Source organism: Miniopterus schreibersii (genome assembly GCF_964146895.1).
Source record: "Miniopterus schreibersii genome assembly, chromosome: 3".
NCBI classification, from domain to species: Eukaryota; Metazoa; Chordata; class Mammalia; order Chiroptera; family Miniopteridae; genus Miniopterus; species Miniopterus schreibersii.
In genome coordinates this window covers 18,940,325-18,958,211 of record NC_138103.1, presented here as the reverse complement: position 1 = coordinate 18,958,211, position 17,887 = coordinate 18,940,325, and the positions used below count along the sequence as shown (strand labels likewise).

The 17,887-nt window shown below is 51.3% G+C and overlaps 1 protein-coding gene across 3 annotated transcripts in view; it reads right to left on the bottom strand.

The window, feature by feature from the left end:
* Positions 1-5,764: 5,764 nt before the first annotated feature.
* The window catches only part of SNX29 (sorting nexin 29), a 456,832-nt gene continuing 444,709 nt past the window's right edge, over positions 5,765-17,887 (bottom strand). For all 3 annotated transcript variants that reach the window (XM_081133203.1, XM_081133205.1, XM_081133204.1), the window contains one exon: positions 5,765-6,079. In XM_081133203.1, coding sequence (XP_080989329.1) covers positions 5,950-6,079 — 130 coding nt within the window. In that variant the 3' untranslated portion in view covers positions 5,765-5,949. The remainder of the gene's footprint in view (positions 6,080-17,887) is intronic.

Below are 17,887 nucleotides of genomic sequence, written 5' to 3'. Positions count from 1 at the left end.
CGGGAACCTGGCCTGAGCTGTTTGAAGTAGATCCTGGGCCCTGTCATCCCTTCGCCGCGTCCTGCTCACTCGAGTTCTTTGTGGCACTTACTGCAAATTATCTGGATGGCTGACTTTTGGGGGGGAAATCATTTCATTGTCTGGGGTGTAAGTCCAAGACAGCAGGTCTTTTCTGCCTTGTTCACACCGTATGCCCAGCGCCTGGCACAGTGCCTGGCATGCAGCAGGTGCCCAGTAACTATCTGTGTTTGAGTGAACAAATAGGAACCTGTAATGAGGGATTTTTTTCTCTATGGAATTTTGATTCAACTGTTGAAAAAGAACTGAGACGAAGAAACAGAAACCAAAAGCCGAACAGTTAATGTATAAAATGTCACCATTTTTATTTTGTCATTGTAAAGAGGTGTATCTCAACCAGATTGTAACAAAATTACCACAGCTTATTCCAAAGGAAAATTTTAATACAAGAGATTTTAGAAAATTAAACACATTTGTTTAAAAATTCTATCATGTAAACCTTAACATAAGAGGGTAGTTGAGACAATACTACATTTCAGAGCAAACCTGCACATCTAGGCCTTGTGTGTGTAGCAAGGCAGCAGACCAGACTCCACGTGTTGCTTTATCACCCGACAGCTGACCATGGGGACCCAGCCTGGGGACTCCCGCAGGCTGAGGCTTCCCACTGGGGTGACCACGGCTCCTGCATTCAAAGACCCCCTCCTCCAAGAAGTCAGGATCTCACGAGTCAAGCAGTGTTTTACCAAACAGCTGTGCCAGGGATGGTGAAGCTAAGGCTGCAGAGGTAAAGACATTCTTTCTAGGATGAATCCCAGATATTAAAAAACCCTAGTTAGCTCCCCAACCCCTACCCAAGCTTGTGTCTGGAGTCGGTCAGCAACTCTCGGGTCACAAAGGTACAGCCCACCATCTCCTCCCCTGTCCCCAGCCCATCTTTGCAAGGGCACCTCCTATGGCCTGTGGATGGGAAGAGCTGTCAAAACGGGTGCCTCCCCCCTGAAGTTCATGGTGGCCGGGAGCAGACCTGAGCAGGCTTGAGGGGCAGGTGGCAGCCTGGACAGGTCAGCTAGTGGTTTTCCAGTTTTGACAGGAAAACATTCCTGTGCCAGTAAGGACCTGACCCCTGGACCTCACAACACCAATGAACCCACCATGTTCTACTCGTGGGATGACCGTCCTGGCTGTAGGCTCAACCATCTTTTAGAGAAACCAGATTTTTTTCCTAAAGAAACAGGTTGGGTAGGTCAGGAAGCCCGTTCAATGTGGTCATTGAGGTTCAGAGACAAAAGTCAGGGCTCTGTCACCGAAATCAGGCCCATTCATTGGCGATGGCGCATGGTGGAAAAGGTGAGAAATCAGATGAACTAACTGCGGTAACTGCGGGTGAGCAGCTGGTTCCCTCGGAGCACGGCGCTCAGCGGCGCTCCACCCTCATGCCTATTGATCCAGGAGCTGGAGTTTTATTTTAGAAACATAATCAAGACCGCGTGTTACAGAAACATGAAAACGAACTTGTTGGCACGGAAATCTTAGATAAAATATACAGTGCTACAATTGTGCAGAATTAGCACAGAAGCCAATCTGAACAGCAAATATTTAATGTTAGCTTTAATGAAACAATGTACAATATTTGAGAAATGATCACTGCAAACACCTTGCTCAGAAGCAGACGCCTCCTGCTGCAGGGCCCTGTGTCTGCCGAGGCCAAGGCCGAGGCTGGGGAGCCGGTCCCAAGTGTGTGGTCGTGTCCAGAGGGAACCGCCAAGGAAAGGTTGAGAAAATAGTTACTTTTGTGGTTGAAGACTGAACAGAGGTGTGCCCGTCTAGGACACATCTTAGCCAGTATGATGCTCAGGGCCTTTCTCAGGCAGGTCTGGGCCTGCCCATCCCCAGGTCTAAGCTGAAACCAGCCTGTTCTTTGCAGTGAGTTATAGCCAAGGTGAGATGGAGTGAGCGCCTCACGGCGGACGGACACTGGGCTTATACAAAGAAGCCGGGATGAAGGAAGGATGCTAAGGGGCTGGTTCGAAGACGCCTGCTGGGACCCCAGAGAACAGGGCCTGGCATCCACGTGACGTGCAGCTGGCATCTCTGGGCAGCCACCAAGTGAAATGAGCAGGTGGAGTGGGACCTGGTCCTCAGGTAGACAAACTGTCCCATGGGGTACTAAGCAGAGGCGGCCGGGAGCTGGCCCTGCCACAGCCGGGTGCTGGGAAGTGAGCAGGCGGCATGTGATCAGCAGCAGGCTGTGGGCTGTCTTCCTTCGTCCCCTGACCTGGCTCCAAACCTGGGGATTCATTATTAGGCCTCCAGCATCAGTTACAACGGTGTTAGCAGCCCTGCGAATGTAAATAGTTTTGATTGCCTGTTTTGTTCCAGGCACAACACACAACCTGCCACCTTGTAAAATTTCAGTGATTATCAAAGGACTCATCTTAATAAGCTCCGAGCAGAGCAGAGCTAAGCCAAGTGCTGAAATTAGACCTTGTCCACAAACCCTGCCCACATCCCTCGCTCTCCCTGTTGGTGCCTCTCGCCAGGTCCTACACGATGGTATTTTGTCTTTACCACTCAAAGGTGACCCCTTTGTAAGCAGGAAGCCTGCGGATGTGCGCAGCTGTTGGGTATTAAAGGTACCACCACGGGCATGGGAGCCACTCCTCCCGGGCCTGGCTAGACAGGCTCCGAGCTCTCTGCAGTGGGTTGCTTGGTGGGGGTGGGAGCGGGAGCTGCGTGTGCCAGGGAATGAGATGCTGAGAGCTGGAGCCAGCGGTGCCAGGCCCGACTGCGGACCCTAGAACTGGCCGGGCAGGCTTCCTCCCAAGTTGGGAGTGGCTCCGGGCTAGGTTTACACCAGCCTCGGACCCCTTCCTGGAGCTTTGGTTTTGTTTTAAGGAGAGACATCTCTGCCCAGCCCTATTCTTCCTGCATTTTGTTTCATCTGGGGGATGAAGAAACAACTGAGACGATGGCAGAGACACACCGTAGTGACGTCCTTGCTGAAGCACCCGGGAGCCGAGAGCCTGCCTTTGGTGAGAGGACCTAGACCAGGCTCTCCGCCCAATCTAGGCGCGGTCCTCGAGCTCAAGGCCTCTAGAGCGAGGCAGGCGCCCTTGGCTTCCCTTCGAACAGGGAGGGCTTCCTCTCTTAGCTGCCAATTTTGGAGGCACCGAAGAATCTTCTAATTGGATCAAGGGACAGGCAACCTCCATGGGTCTTGTCCATCTTCTTGCTGATGGGTCACAGGGGCTAGGGGTGCTCAGAGGGAGGACAGCCCATCCTCTGACTTGGATCCAGGTTGAAGGGCAGGTGACTGTCCTGAGGGGGTGGCATTTAATGCACCAGCGCTTGGCCTGGACCTTGTGGACCCAGTGGTCTGTGTCTTTCTCCGGGACCTAGGTGAGTCTGTCCTGCACACTGCAGAGCAGGGCCAGGGTCTTTTGAGCAGCTGAAGGGGCTAAATCATTGAGAATGTTCTATGTGATTCCAAAGTTAAGGCTTGGAGGAGTTGCTGTAATGTGCATGTCACGTGCATATCTGAGCTAAAATCAGGGGTGTCTGTACGTTAAAGGTGATTTCAAGGTTTCTGCATGATCACAAAAAAGGGGGTGCAAAAAGCAAGCAGCAGAGGTTCCTGAGTGGCCCCTAGGAATGTGCTTTTACAACCACACTGGGAAAGCAGGGCACGTTTTCCATGAATAATTAAGCTTTGAAAAGTGGGGAGGCAGGGTTTCTCCTTTTTGACTACAGGCTGGGGGTGGACTTGTGTCTCTGGCTTATCTGTCCTGCCGAAGCAGTCGGAGCAGGTTCCTGGGGGTGGCTGGAGAAGATGAGGCCAGGTTCACACTTGGATGTGTTTCAGGTCAGGTGCCAGAAAAGGCTGGCTGGTCAGAACCCATGGCCCCGGATTGGGGGCCGCTGCTGGAGATGGGTGGCTCCATCCCGTGTCTAATACAGAAAGAGCAGTCGTCTGGGGGCAGGTTCCACTGTCCAGACAGGCAGCGCTGGACAGTTCAGCTGGGATGGAAGACCTACTTCACATAGCTCGAGGTGGCTGGGGCAGCTGGCAGTCTGGGACAGTCCTTATGAGTTAGAGGAGGGCTTTGCCGGAGCAGCCAGCCACAGTGGCCAGCCCTGTGGGACTCGGAGTTGAAACAGGGGAAGAAAGAAACGATGTTGCCTCTCTAGGTCACAGTGTCTCTCAGGTCCTCTAGCCCCCATGAAGTGACAGCAGGGTCCCCTGCCACACACTCCAGCCTGTAGCCATGAGAACAGTGGGCCCCTTGCTCACCTGGGCACAGCTCACCTGGCTGGATGTTCCCTCAGAAGCGATTCAGGCCACCTCTGCTGCTCTGGGGGCTGTGCGGACATCACCTCAGCTTTACCAGACTGCCCTGAACAAGGTCCCCCTGGCTAAGCGAACAAACAGCACAAACTTCCAGAAGCTTCTCTCCAGAGTTTCCGTCTACCTGGGAGATGCTCACTGCTCACCCAGCTGTTCACCAAGCTCAAGCTGAGCAGAAACAGTTCCAGGTAAAGAACATGGTTAGCCGTCCACTAACCATCTTTCACACATTCACATCATCAAATTCCTACGTATCTATCTTCAGGTTTAACTTAGTCCCATGTAGTCTGTTTCACAACCTCGTATCTAGTTTTTTAATATTTCCCCCAGAAAATGCAGACTCTTCCTAACAGTTCTCGGCAGCTGAGGACGGCTCTTGCCCAGGGAGGGACAATTCCATGATTCTCTGACAACTGGCCGGCAGCTCTGGTCCTGACGAGGAGTATTAGGAGAGGAGCCTGGGTGATGGCCACGCTCTCATCTGTCTCCTGTTCCCACTTGTCAGCGGGGCTTGTTCTGAGACAGGACAGAGGAATCAGTCCAGGGACACGCAGGGTCCTGCTCCCACTGAGAGCTTGTTGGGGACAGAGGGTGCACTGTGAGCCCACGTCTGTAAGGGGATGATCATGGTCTGTTCAAGGTGGAGACGTGTCCCAGTTCACGGAGAGCCATGGGGAAGGCCACGGAGCTCCAGAGCCAGGTGTGCAAGCTAAGGGCCCACACACCCTTCTACAGAGCCAAGTCTCACACCGGGACGCCTCTTGGCTTGTAAGGCCAAGGCCCCCGATTTCCGGACAGCCCTGGCTCTCCAATGTGAGGCCACCAGGTTGCTGCTGATGGCTGGCTGGATGGGTGAGGTCCCCCCACACCTGACAAGGGAGCATGGGATCCAGGGGCCTTGGGTTTCCTATGGGGGCTGCTCCTCCCAGAAGCCAGTTGTGCTCCAGGAACCACAGTCCAGCATCGCTTACTGGCCCCTTTACACGAAGGCCCTGGACGGTCTCCCTGGAGAAGATGCCACAGAGCTGATGGCCGTGGCGGCGATAAAAAGAGTGTTGTATCTAATGACCACTGGTGGGGAGTAAAATGGAAAGGAACACCTGTCCCCTAACTTGGCCACAGGTAGTAGCAGGCAATTACATTAAAAAGAAAAAAAGACTGTAACAGTCATTCTGATTCCCTCGTGGGAAAGAGTCAGAGGTGGTGTCTGAGTGAATCTTCAGACCAAATGAAATGTTGAGGTTGCGCTTCTCAACCAGGAGCTCCAGGCCTGACCTAGTGCCCACGCTCCTGTGGCCCTGGCTGGAGGAAGGACAGGACGACCTCTGCTCATGGCAGACCCTGGGAGAGTGGTGCCCACATGCCAAGTCTGCCCAGCAAGGTGCAGCCTTGCTCTCTGTGACCAGTTTAATCAGGGTGTCATGTAACCGGTGGGGAAGGTGTGCTCTCCAGGGTCCACTGGGAGGGTGTGGCTGTCACTCCAGGTGTTGGGGGCCAGCTGCCATAGCCAGACTGGGTGCAGGATGGACCGGGTGGAGGCAGCTGGCGCAGCACATAGGGCCGAGGATGGGAGTCCATGGAGGTCAGAGGTCGCCACTCTGGGGCTCCACATTGCGGGTCTCCCTGGGGTGGCTGCGGGACAGCTTGGGGAAACGGGAGGCCACTCTGGGCCGGCTGTTCTTGTTCAGCGGTTCTCCAGGAGGGGTGACGTCACTGTAAGACAGGGGGGGGTAGTGTCTGATTAAGTTGATTCTGAATGCAGACGACTGAGACACATGCAGCGGTGACCAAGCCAGGCTGTTTCCCAGCGGACTGGTGAATGCAGAACAGAAAAATTGAAAATCCATGTTATGTAGATTTTGCCTTCCAAAAGCACCCAAGCATAGTTGTGAGCCCAAGCTAGTTTGTGGGGGCCACCAGCTAAGGCCGAATTTTAAGCCTACGAAAGAAGGTACCAGCCAAGGCTTTCTCCCTCCCCCACTTTTCATTGATCTTCCAGCAAAGGCACATTTCAAAGTCAAAGAGAAGAAAGTGCTTTGGAGAACACTGTGTATACTAGCAGGGGTAGGGGCCAACCTGCCCGCAAAATCATTTGGTCTGGCCCTGCCAAGACCTCACCAAAGAGAAGCAGTTCCAGCCATCACATTAGGGGTGAGTTAATGTTTGACCAAATACAGCAGGCTAATTTTTAAGTTGATAATTTTGTATGGCCCATGACTGATGTTATAAATATCCAAATGGCCCTTGGCAGAAAACCTTCCCCACCCCTGGCGTATAGCATCATCAAAGGTGCGACACAGACACAGGGGAGGGGCTTAGTGGAATTCATCCTAGGAGGGCAGTCAGGGTGGGTCTGATTAGAAGGGCGTCTCCACAGCACATGTGCAAGAGCCAAAAACAACTGAGTCCAGCATGGATCACTGGTACTGGTTACCAAACATCTGCACCACAGAGCAGCAGCCAGCAAAGATAGTGACAGAGGAGGGCATTTGCTGACCAACAGAGACTACAAACAAAGTGGGGGGCCTGGGGCCTCACAGCTCCAGGCTTTCGGGCTGGAGCATCAGGAAAAGACAAAAGATTAGACTGTAGTAAAGAAAAACAGAAGCAGTGTTCGAAGACCTGGGTTGCAGGTGCTTTGTCAGTTGAAGGCCTGAGTGAAGCAGCTGGGTTCTCGGAAGATTTCTGAATCGTGGGCAATTACCTGGCAGGGGTGGTGGGGTGTGAGTGGGTCAGGACCCCGTCATGAGACAGGCGGAAGGGAAAACCAGTCACAGTATTTTCTCCAGCAACAAGAGGTGAAAATCAGGAGAAAATGGAGCACACCAAATAGGTGACATCATTCAAAGACAGTGTGGCGCAGAATTTCAGTATTCCAGCCAGGCCTCAGAGACGTGGCGCATCGTATGTGAAGGGGTCTCGGATTTATGTGGAAGGGAGAGGAGATAATGGTGCACACGTGGATAAAAACAATGCGGGGCAACAGCAATCATAGCGACATATTCCCGGGTGACCCAACAAAAGAGAATAGAACGGATCATTCTTCTTTGGCCAGTGTTTGGTGGTCTCATTTCTAAATCCTGTATCGTCTGTGTAGTTTCTAAGGACAAGAATTAAAATACTCTCATACACATACACAGTAGGGAGGTATAGTCCTGCCCGCCACGTACAGGAAAACCCTGCAGGATGCTCATTCGTTCCTTCATCTCATGGATCTTTCCTGGACACACGTGGGCAAAACAGTGAACAAAGAGGATCCTTCCAGGCTCCATGGAGCTCAGAGTCAGGGTGGTGAGGGACGTTAAAATGTCATATGTATAAAGATTTAGGTTACAGATGCAGCCAGAGCCTCCCTGAGGGGCAAGTCTGAGGCTGCTGCTGCTCGAAGGGCAGGATGGCACGGAGTGCCCAGAGGAGCATGTGGGGCTGAGGGCCCCCCGGGTGGAGGTCTGGCGGCACAGGGGGGCAGGAAGGAGACCAGGAAGCACCCTGAGAGTGAAGGGCACAGCTGGGGGCTCTCGGCAGGGGAGTGCACAATCTGGTTGCATTTTAAGTGACTTCTGTGCTGGGTGGAGGGTGGGCTAGAGGGGCCAGTGGCCTAGACCCGGGGAGCAGGCACAGAAGCCAGGGCTGTGGCTGTGAGCACAGGGGTGGTAAACTCTCTTATTTCCTACGGCCACTGTAACATACTGTGACACACTTAGTGGCTGAAGACAGCACAGATGTACTGTCCCACAGTTCTGGAGGTCACACATCCAAAATGGGACTTCCAGGCTAAAGTCCAGGCGCCGGCCAGGTGGTTCCTCCTGGAGGTTCAGGGGAGGATCTGTTTCCTCACCTTTTCCGGCTCCTAGAGGCTGGCGGTCCCTCCACCTTCAAAGCCAGCAGTGCAGTATTCAGATCTTTCCCCTCTTTTAAGGCCCCTTGTGACCACAATGGGCCTGGAGAGCCTCCTTTTTACTGAGACCCTTAATCACGTCTACGGAGCCCCATCTGCCACGTAAAGGGACACATTTACGGGTTCCAGGAATGGTGTGGACATTTTGGGGTCATTCTGTCTAGCACAGGCTTTTTATTTTTAACCAGTACTTCTTACCTTTCCTTCTTAACTTTGTATTACTGAGCAGCCCACATCCAATGAACCTTCGTGAAGCTTTTGGTTTAAAATGCTTTAAAGTCCAGCAAAATATTCCATTGGTGGCTTAGGTGCTAATTATTTAAGTTTTTTAATTACAGTTGATATACAATATTGATTGAGGTGTAAAACATAGTGATTAGACATTTATATACCTTACAACACCACACATAGTTACAATATTACCAACTATATTCCCTATGCTGGACTTTACATCCCCATGACTACTCTGTAACTACCGATCTGTACTTCTAAATCCCTTCCCTCTTTTCACCCAGCCCCAAAAACTCCCTCCCATTTGGCAGTCATCAAAATGTTCTCTGTATCTATAAGTCTGTTTCTGTTCTGCTTGTTTGTTTTTTAGATTCCACATACGAGTGAAATCATATGGCATTTGTCTTTTTCTGTGTGATTTCTTTAACTCAGCACAGTACCCCCTAGGTCCATCCATGTCATTGCAGGTGGCAAGACTCCCTTCTTTTTTATGGCTGAGTTGTATTCCACTGTAGATACACACCACTTGGTTATCCATTCATCTACTGACGGACACTTAAGTTGCTGCCATTTCTTGGTTATTGAACATATAGATGTATATGTCTTTTTGATTTAGTGTTTTGGGTTTTTAAAATAAATACCCAGAAGTGGACTTGCTGGGTTCTTCTTTGTCCCTTGTTTTAGCCTTTGTTTAAAGTCTTTTTTTGTCTGGTATAAGCATTGCTACCCCGGCTTATTTATTCATTTCCATTTCCATGAAATATCTTTTTCCATCCCTTTACTTTCAGTCTGTATTTTTCGATCTGAAGTCTCTTGTAGGCAGCATATTTGTAAGGATATTGTTTTGTTATCCATTCAGCTACCTTATGTCTTTTGATTGACGCATTTAATTCATTGCATTTAAGTAATTGTTGACAGATGTATTTCTTACCATTTTATTATTTATATTTTAAAATAGTTTTTTTCTTAAAGAAGACCCTTTAACGTTTCATGTAATACTGGTTTGGTGGTGATGAACTCCTTTAGTTTTTTCTTGGGAGCTTTTTATTTGTCCTCTGATTCTAAATGACAGCTTTGCTGGGTGGTGTAATCTTGGTTGTAGGTCATTGCTTTTCATCACTTTGAATATTTCTTGCCAATCCCTTCTGGCCTGCAAAGTTTCTGTTGAGAAATTAGGTGGCAGTTTTATGCGAGCTCACTTGCTGCTTTTAAGATTCTCTGTCTTTAACCTTTGGCGTTTTAATTATGATGTATCCTGCTTGGGCCTCTTTGGGCTCCTCTTGTTTGGGACCCTCTGTGCTTCCTGGACTTGTGTGTCTATTTCCTTCACCAGGTAGGGGAAGTTTTCTGTCATTATTTTTTCAAATAGGCTTTCAATTCCTTGCTCTCTGTTCTCCTGCCATAAAGCGAACGTTGGTACTTGACATTTTCCCAGAGGATCCTCATCTTTTTTTGGGATTTTTCTTTTTGCTGTTCTGATTGGGTGTTTTCTGCTTCCATATCTTCCAAATTGCTGATTTGACTGCTTCCTCTACTCCACTGTCGGTTCATTTCAGTTACTGTATTCTTCATTTCCGACTGGTTCTTTATGTTTTCTAATGTTTTTATGTTTTCTATCTCTTTGTTGAAGTTCTCACTAAGTTCATGGAGCATCCTTATAACCAGTGTTTTGAACTCTGCATCTGGTAGATTGTCTCCATTTGGTTTAGTTATTTTTCTGGAGTTTTGTTCTTTCATTTGGGACATGTTTATCTCCTCATTTTGGCTGCCTCCCTGTGTGTGTTCCTGTGTATTAGGTAGAGCTGCTACGTGTCCTGGTCTGATAGAGTGGCCTTACATAGTAGGTGTCCTGTAGGGGCCAGCGGTCAGCCTCCTCAGTTCCTGGAGGCAGGCACTCCAGGTGCATGTCCCCTGTGGGCTCTGTGCACCATCCTCTGTAGTTGAGCCAACTGCCGTTGGCACATCCACGGGGTTTTACCCCCAGCCCAATCGGCTGTGAGGACTGGCTGCAACCACAGCAGAGGAGCTGCTGTTCAGGGGCCGAACCCACGGAGCAGGACTCGCTTCAGTGGGGCTCTGGTGCCTGGTGAGTGCGCCCGTTGTGGAGGAGGTCGGGTGGTGCTTTCGGTATGGCTGATGCTGTCCGCCCGGCACTGGCTCTGGGGCCCCCGGGAGGCGCAGGCCAAGGTGAGCCACTGCCTCTGCCCTACCTGGGGCACTCAGCGTGAGCTACAAAGCGATCTGCAGGTGGCCGCTACTTATGCTGGGCTTGGAGGTGCCCGGGAGAGGCCAAGCTGTAAACCAAGGCCAGCTGCCGCTAGTGCTGGGTCTGGGGCCACTCAGCAGGAGGCATGGGGCACACTGAGGCCATTTCTTGGTGTGTCCATTTTTCACGAGAGCTCCCGTGTCATGTGACACTCACGTACATCTCTCTGCTTTTTTCCTGTAACTGTCTTATGCTAGTTTAATTCTCAGGCCCAAAAACCCTGAGAGGGATGAACCTTGAAAATACTGTACTAAGTGAAAGATGCCAGACTGAGAAGTCCACATATTAAATGACTCCATTCATGTGAAAGTCTGCAGAGACAGGAAGTGAATCTGTGGTTGTATGGGGAGCAGGAGGACGTGCGGGGTTTCTTTTTGAAGTGATGAAGATGGACTAAGATCGGCCGTGGTGATGGTTGTGTACATCTGTGAATATGCTGAAAACTATTGACTTGAGTCACGGGGCTCAGTTGTGACCTGGGGGTGGTTTCCTCAGAGGGAGCGTGAGCCAAGATGGGGGTGAAGGGAGCCAGGTTCGGAAGCGGTGCAGGGAGGGGACTATGTGGGCGAGCTGTATCTCAGTAAGGATGTCTTAGGAACATCTTTATTGAGCAAAAAAAGGGAGGAAGGGTATGGCAGGATCTTCTTGGGCAGGTTTGTGACAAAGCTGGGGGGTGCCATGCGGTGCTCGGACAGAGCACGGCACCCCTCCCTTCACCCCCAGCTTGGCTCACGCCTCCTCTGAGGAAACCACCCCCAGGTCATACCTGAGCCCCGTGAACCTGGTGCTGTTGGGGCCATTGTGGGGTCCGTGCGGGGATGGTCTTGGAGACTGAGTTCACATCAATAAGCAGGAAACGCAGGAAGTGGCTGGAGGCTTCCTTCTCCTAATTCATGCGATGCCAGCCTCCCAGGCTGTGGGGACACAGTCATGAGGATGGGGACACCTCTTCTCCAAGGCTGGCACTCTGCACATGGTGCTCAGCTCAGCTGGAACCTGGCCAGGCCCTCGGCTGGAAGGCTGCAGGAGCAACAGCCTCCTAAGAACTGCTGGTCACCCAGGAGATGGCCCATGTCCCCACTGTACCTCCTCCCTCCCCTGCAGGGATGGGGCAGTGAGTCCCTGTCAGGTCTCCAGTCCCTGAGTCGCCAGCTCAGTGTTCATTTTAGAAATGGTCTGATCAATCTCTCCCCGCTGCTGGCTACGCTACCATCAAGGCACCAAGGGAGTCCAAGTCTGTGTAAGTGGCCCCTGCCAGGAGCCCCAAGCATGGCTGTTCTTTTTAATAAGTCTCCTGGGCACACTGGCATGGTGAAATTGATCTGATGATCTCAACCACTCATCAGTGAAAATGGCCACCTGGAGAGATTTGCTTTTCATTTCACTTATCAACTGGCTTTCGAAGGCCGGTCCATATTCCATTTGCTGGGAGCTGCCTTCCGTAGCTTCTATAGAGGGTGGCTTTGTGTGGGCCATGCCTCCCACTGGGACCAAGCCATATGCTACAGATGTGGCCACAGTCCCCAAGACCCAGTTTCCTGATGACATCTGTGTCTGGGGGAGTTGGAAGAATGGTTCTACCTCCAGGATGTGCAAACCATGGAGGAGCGCTGCCCACCCTGTCTCAGGCCCCCAGGTCTGTGTGGTAGGAGGGGAGGCCTGGCCCTACCCCCCACGTTGGCTGGTTGTGAGGGTTGCACGAGACAGGTCAGTCAAGGTGAGCCAGGCTCAACAACATCTGAATTCTCTCCTAGGTCTCACTTAGGTTTCAGGACCATGTGATGGGGCCCCACGAGGATCCCACTCTACCCTGTCACTCCTCTAACATCTTTAAGGTTTCTCTTGGGATCCCATCCAGTGGATTTGAGGAAGGAAGCCTCTGCAGCATTTCCTGTTTCCTGCCCCTTGGTTTGATCCTGGGTCCCAAGAGTTTCACTATCCAGATGTGACCCAGAAATGGCTCTGGCAGTAACAAGGGTTCCCTGAAGGTGAGACTGTGTCCAGTTCTTCTCTGGATCCCCACAGTTTCTGACCCCAAAAGGCATCAAGTGATTTAATTATTTTGGATGGATCAAAGAAGGCTACTGTCAAGTTTTGGGCTAAAAATTATACAAGTTCTCATATACTCTAGCCTCATGAAGGAGGTGCTGTGACTGTCATCTCAGTTTTACAGATGTGCACATTAGAGCAGAGAGGGTCGGTCACTTGCCCAAGGTCCCACAGCAAAGAAGGGGCAGAGGCTGCTCTTGAATGTGCAGTTTGATCTCAGAGCCTACAATGAGAGAACACCCAAGACCTTGTAGTCAGGCAGGGCCACAAGTATTGTGAGTCCAGGTGTCCTGTGATCGCTTCTTTCTGACATACAGACAGTGGACGGACAGGCTGGCCATCCTCTGGAAGTGATGGGGAGGTGCACACCATGAGATGAGCCACTGAGCAAGGTTTCAGTCACATAGATAAATGTGACCTGAGCCAGGGGAGGCTGCGAGGGATGTGCCAGAAAGCAAGAGTGAGCGGGACTGCTGGGAGGAAATGGGACCTGGGACGGGGGACAGGAATGCTTCCCGCACTGACACTCTGGCCTCAGAGACCGAGCAGTTCAAACTGGAGAGCGCACACCTGGCCCCCGGTGAGCGCACCCCACCCTGGGCGGTCCATGATGCTCCAATACAGCTGCTGCTTCCTGCCAGGTTTCTAACAGTTCGGCTTTAAGCTTTTCTACTCCAAGTCCCACCAGGTAATGACACAAGGTAAATGAAGGTAAAAAGGGAAGCAGAAACATAGAGTCCTGTCTTATCATTAAAGAAAGTTAAAGAAGAGAATACAGGCTATTTATTTCATTTCATTTCATTTCATTTATAAAGACACAAAGGTATGAAGAAGGGAAAATAATAGCCTGAACCCCGGCAGCATGGATGGCTGTGAGGGCAGCAGTGCGGATGCTTGTATATATATGTTTTCCAGGCATATTCTATGTGTGTTCCTTATAGTGCCTTTTTCAAAATGAAAATGGCTACTTCCTACCTAAATGTGCTTTGATGTTCTTTTAAATTGGTATTCTGTCCAAGGAATGCACAGGTATTGGTGAGATGGCCTGAGAACAGCAGTGAGTGTGACGATCTGTAATTATAACAGGTGACAAGTGAGTGCAAGCCAAGCACCATCTTATCTATTTCTCTCTCATGAACACGGGAGGTGAGGGCTCTGTTTTACATGTAGAAATTCAGTAAGTTACAGTCAAGTGTGGTGACTTGTGCAATGGCACATGCCTATTTTACAGAGCAGGATCAAGCCAGGGCCCACCTGGCTGCAGCAAGTTCCTCTCATCCTCAGGGTTAAGTGGCAGAGGACAGGGCGGCAGTTGCAGGGGGTGGGGAGAAAAAGGCCTAAAGGGTTCTGGGAAGGTTCTATAATTTTAACCATGAATTTACGTACCTTAAATGAGCCTGTTCATGCTTTTCCCCACCTGTGTATCTCCTGTATAATCATCTATTTAAGAAATTTTTTTAATGACCTTATTAGATTAGCCTTGTCCTAAGAAAAGTCTCTTAATCTCTACTATCACCATCTGAAAAATGGGGCTGCGAGATTAAACAAGACACTATGGGGTGTGTTCCTTTCTGACAAGGATGGCTGGAGAAGCTGGCAAGGGCCATTGTGGGGGCCCCTGCAGGCCCTGGGTACCCCCTTAGGAATGCAGCCTGCTCTGGATGTAGAGTCTAAAGATCACCTAAAGGGGCTGGGAGTGATAGGGACAGAGACAGGAGGGAGCCTTGTTTTGGGGCTGGTGCAGCTGCAGGAAAGCAATCCTGAGTCAGATCTTTCCCAGGCTCTGAGAGGGGGCAGTGGGAGTGCAGCGGGGCTGGGAGTGAGGACCAAGGATGTTGGAAGGAGAGCAACCCCAGGGCGCGATGACCAATCTGATGGGGAGATGAGAACTGGCTTCATTTGTGCTTGGAGACTGGACTACGGGAGTGGCTGAGCTGGAGAAGGTGCTGGAGGTGAAGGCAGGGAACGTGCATCCCTCTCGTGAATTATGCTATTAAGAAAAGTAAAGATGCATTTGGCCTGGTTTGCCAAGAAGGAGAGCTGAAGTCCATAGAAACGCTGCATTGCCTATTGGTGTGCTATCAGCTTTGGGTATTTCGTGGCTACAAAGCAGCTGGGTGAGATTTTGATCCTTACAATGGTCTTGGAGCTGATGGGGCTGCCCTGGGCCCCACCTGGGAGCCTCTTCACAGCTCGTTATTCAAAGTGGGTGTCATGGGGGCTCCTGAGCTAACGCAGCTGACATTACAGACGGTCTGTACACACATTGTTTACTGGGTTAGGGCACGTCACCTGGAAGGGATCAGATAATTCTCCCTCTAATCCCCCTGCCGGTTCCTCACGGAACCCACTCCCTGATCCTCCCACTGCCCATTCTCAGTCTTCACTTTCTTCCTTACAGCCAGACCTCTCACGTCTCCATCACAAACCCAGCCCTGGTTAATTGATCAGCAGACCCAGGGCCAGGGCAGGCTGCATTTTCACTTCCCAGCTAATTTCACAGGCCCCAGAGTTGTGGCTGCTCCACCTAACCATCCAGTCAAGGGCTTGCACACCCCAAGCTCATCTACACTGACCTTATTTTGCTGGTCTGACCATCCCTTGGACGTGCCCAGCTTAGAGCAGGAGGTGGTGTGTGATGCAGGGACATGGGCCTTGGAATTGGGAAGCCCAGGGCTGATTCCTGACCCTGCAGTGGTACCAGCCCAGCTGTGCCACTGTGGGAGCCATTCAACACCTCTGAGGGCCATTTTGAGAAAACAAGTGTAATAATCCACATCTGCTTTTCTCATACAAAACAAAATACTTTTATGAGACTGTTAATAAGAACAGTAACCCTTTCCAAAGTGTCACCCAGACTTGTCCCATGAGGCAAAGCGACAGTGTTCGAACAGTGTGAGCGCAGTGAGCAGACAGGCAGAACAGTAAAGGGGGGTTACAGGTGGTTGTGCAGCAAGCAGGCCTCTCAACATAGGCAATACGTGGAGGAAAAGACTCAGCGCCGTGACTCCCCTAAACAGTGGACAGACTGGAAGGAGGCAGGTATGAAACGTGCAGTGTGTGTAAAAGGCCCTACAAACCACCATGGGAGCTGACGGCCCCGCAGCCACAGGGAGGGATGCAGGAAGCACTGCACAGAAGCAAGCACAGGGTTCAGTGATTCTGCTGATATCTGTTCAGGCCCTACTAGGAGCCTAGTGGCAGAGCTCCTGCTCTTGAGGAAGTGACACTGTGGCCCTGGGCACCTGCTCTCCCATGCCCACCTACTTCATGCTTCTGCTCCAAACCCTCCTGGCTGCCCCCCTTTCCACAACACATTCCTTACAATACTGACTGGGCGTGACCTGTCCAGCCTCGTCTCATCCTACCCTCCCTCTCCACACTCACTCCTCCGCGGGCGCTGGGCACCCTCCTGGACCTTTGCGGTTACTGGTGTCTTCACCCCCGAGGAAAGAAGGGCTCCCTGCCCGCGTTTCTTACCTCCCCCACTCTGCACTATCTCTTGGTACTGATGGAGCTCTGTCAGTCTCGTTCACACTGTGACCCAGTGCCTACACTGGGAGCCACAGAGTCCTAGAGGGGAAACAACACAGCCGGGATGGTTATCCTCATTACTCATCTGGAAAATGCAAACTGGCAAAGTGCAAACACAACTGTTGCCAGGCACAGGCGGGAGGCTGAGAAAGGGTGGTCCTGTGGGGTTGGTAGCTGTACCCACTGTTGAAAGCTTTCAGGAACATTAGGGAGCTATGTGTGTACACGCTGGGTGCCCATGTGAGCATACCTATGCCAACCCTTCAACTCAGGAACTCCCCTTCCAGGCGCCCCTCCCACAGAAATCCTGGAGCATGTTCACAAAGGGGTGTGTGTAAGGAGGAAGCAGCACTGGAAAGGTTCTTCCAGAGAGTGCAAGCCCGATGCATTGGTGGGTGACTGCCCAGGCCCTCACTCATAGTGCCACTCTCGGGCTTTCAACCCAGCTGGCCTGGTTCAAGACTGGGGCGGACATTCTGGACAGATTCAGAGGGATACAAGTGTCATGGGACCAAGATGTCGCCCAGGTTTGTTGTAACCTGGGCAATGGACAGGTCTCCCTGCCCTCCTGAGGTGGCCATTAGGAGTTTTTTAGAAACATGCATTGAATACCTACAGTGTGCCTGGCAACGTGTCTGCTCTTAGACCATCTTGTTTAAGAGTGAACAGAAGCAAGTAGCTTGGGTTCACATCCAGCTCTTTCAGTTAGAGGCTGAGGGACCTGGGGCAGGTTCCTCTTGTTGTGGTCATATCTGTTAGGTGAGTGACTGCCCCGAACTTGTGAGGCTCACATGAGTTAATGCATGTAAGGTGCTGAAAGCAGGCTCTGTAATAAGCATGTTTTATAGATGAGGACCCACGGTGAGAAGTAACGGAGCTGATTCACACCGAGGTCCAGCAGGGTTAGTGCCAGCACTCCCCACTCCGACAGTTTCTGTAGGTACATCGGGCACTCAGAGCCAGCAGAACACAGCTCGAGGGAGCGTAGCCTCCACCCTGGGTTCAAATCCTGGCCCCAACGCCTGAGGGATCTTGGGGTAGCTACTCCAGTAACCTGAGTCTCAGGTTCCTCATCTCTTAAATGAGTATAAACAATGGTAACTCCCCTCATAAGCCTTTTGTAGAGAAGTACTTAGACGGGGTACAAAAGCAGCGGGCCCAGTGACCAGCCCACAGGAAGTGCATAGTGGCTTCTGCTGGCCGCTGTGGTCACTGTGGTTAGGGGGAAAGAGGCAAACTGAGTTGTGGCTTCCTTGCTTTCTGCACTGGGGCCTAATAACAGTGGACTTTCTAGGTCAGAAGGAGCAGGTTTCTCTGCCACCCGTGTCCTATATATAGAGCAGGCTGCAGCCTTTGCATACTCTGGGGTGCCCCTATTGAGAGAGGAGCTGCAGTGGGGAACAGGAAGGCCTGGTTTGGAGTCTCAGGTGGGTCACTTAATTGGCAGAGCCTCAACTTGCTCTCACGAACAGCAACAACTGTAGCTACATCGCAGGGTTACGGAGGACAGGAATGGCACATGGAGTATTTCTCCAGGTCTCGG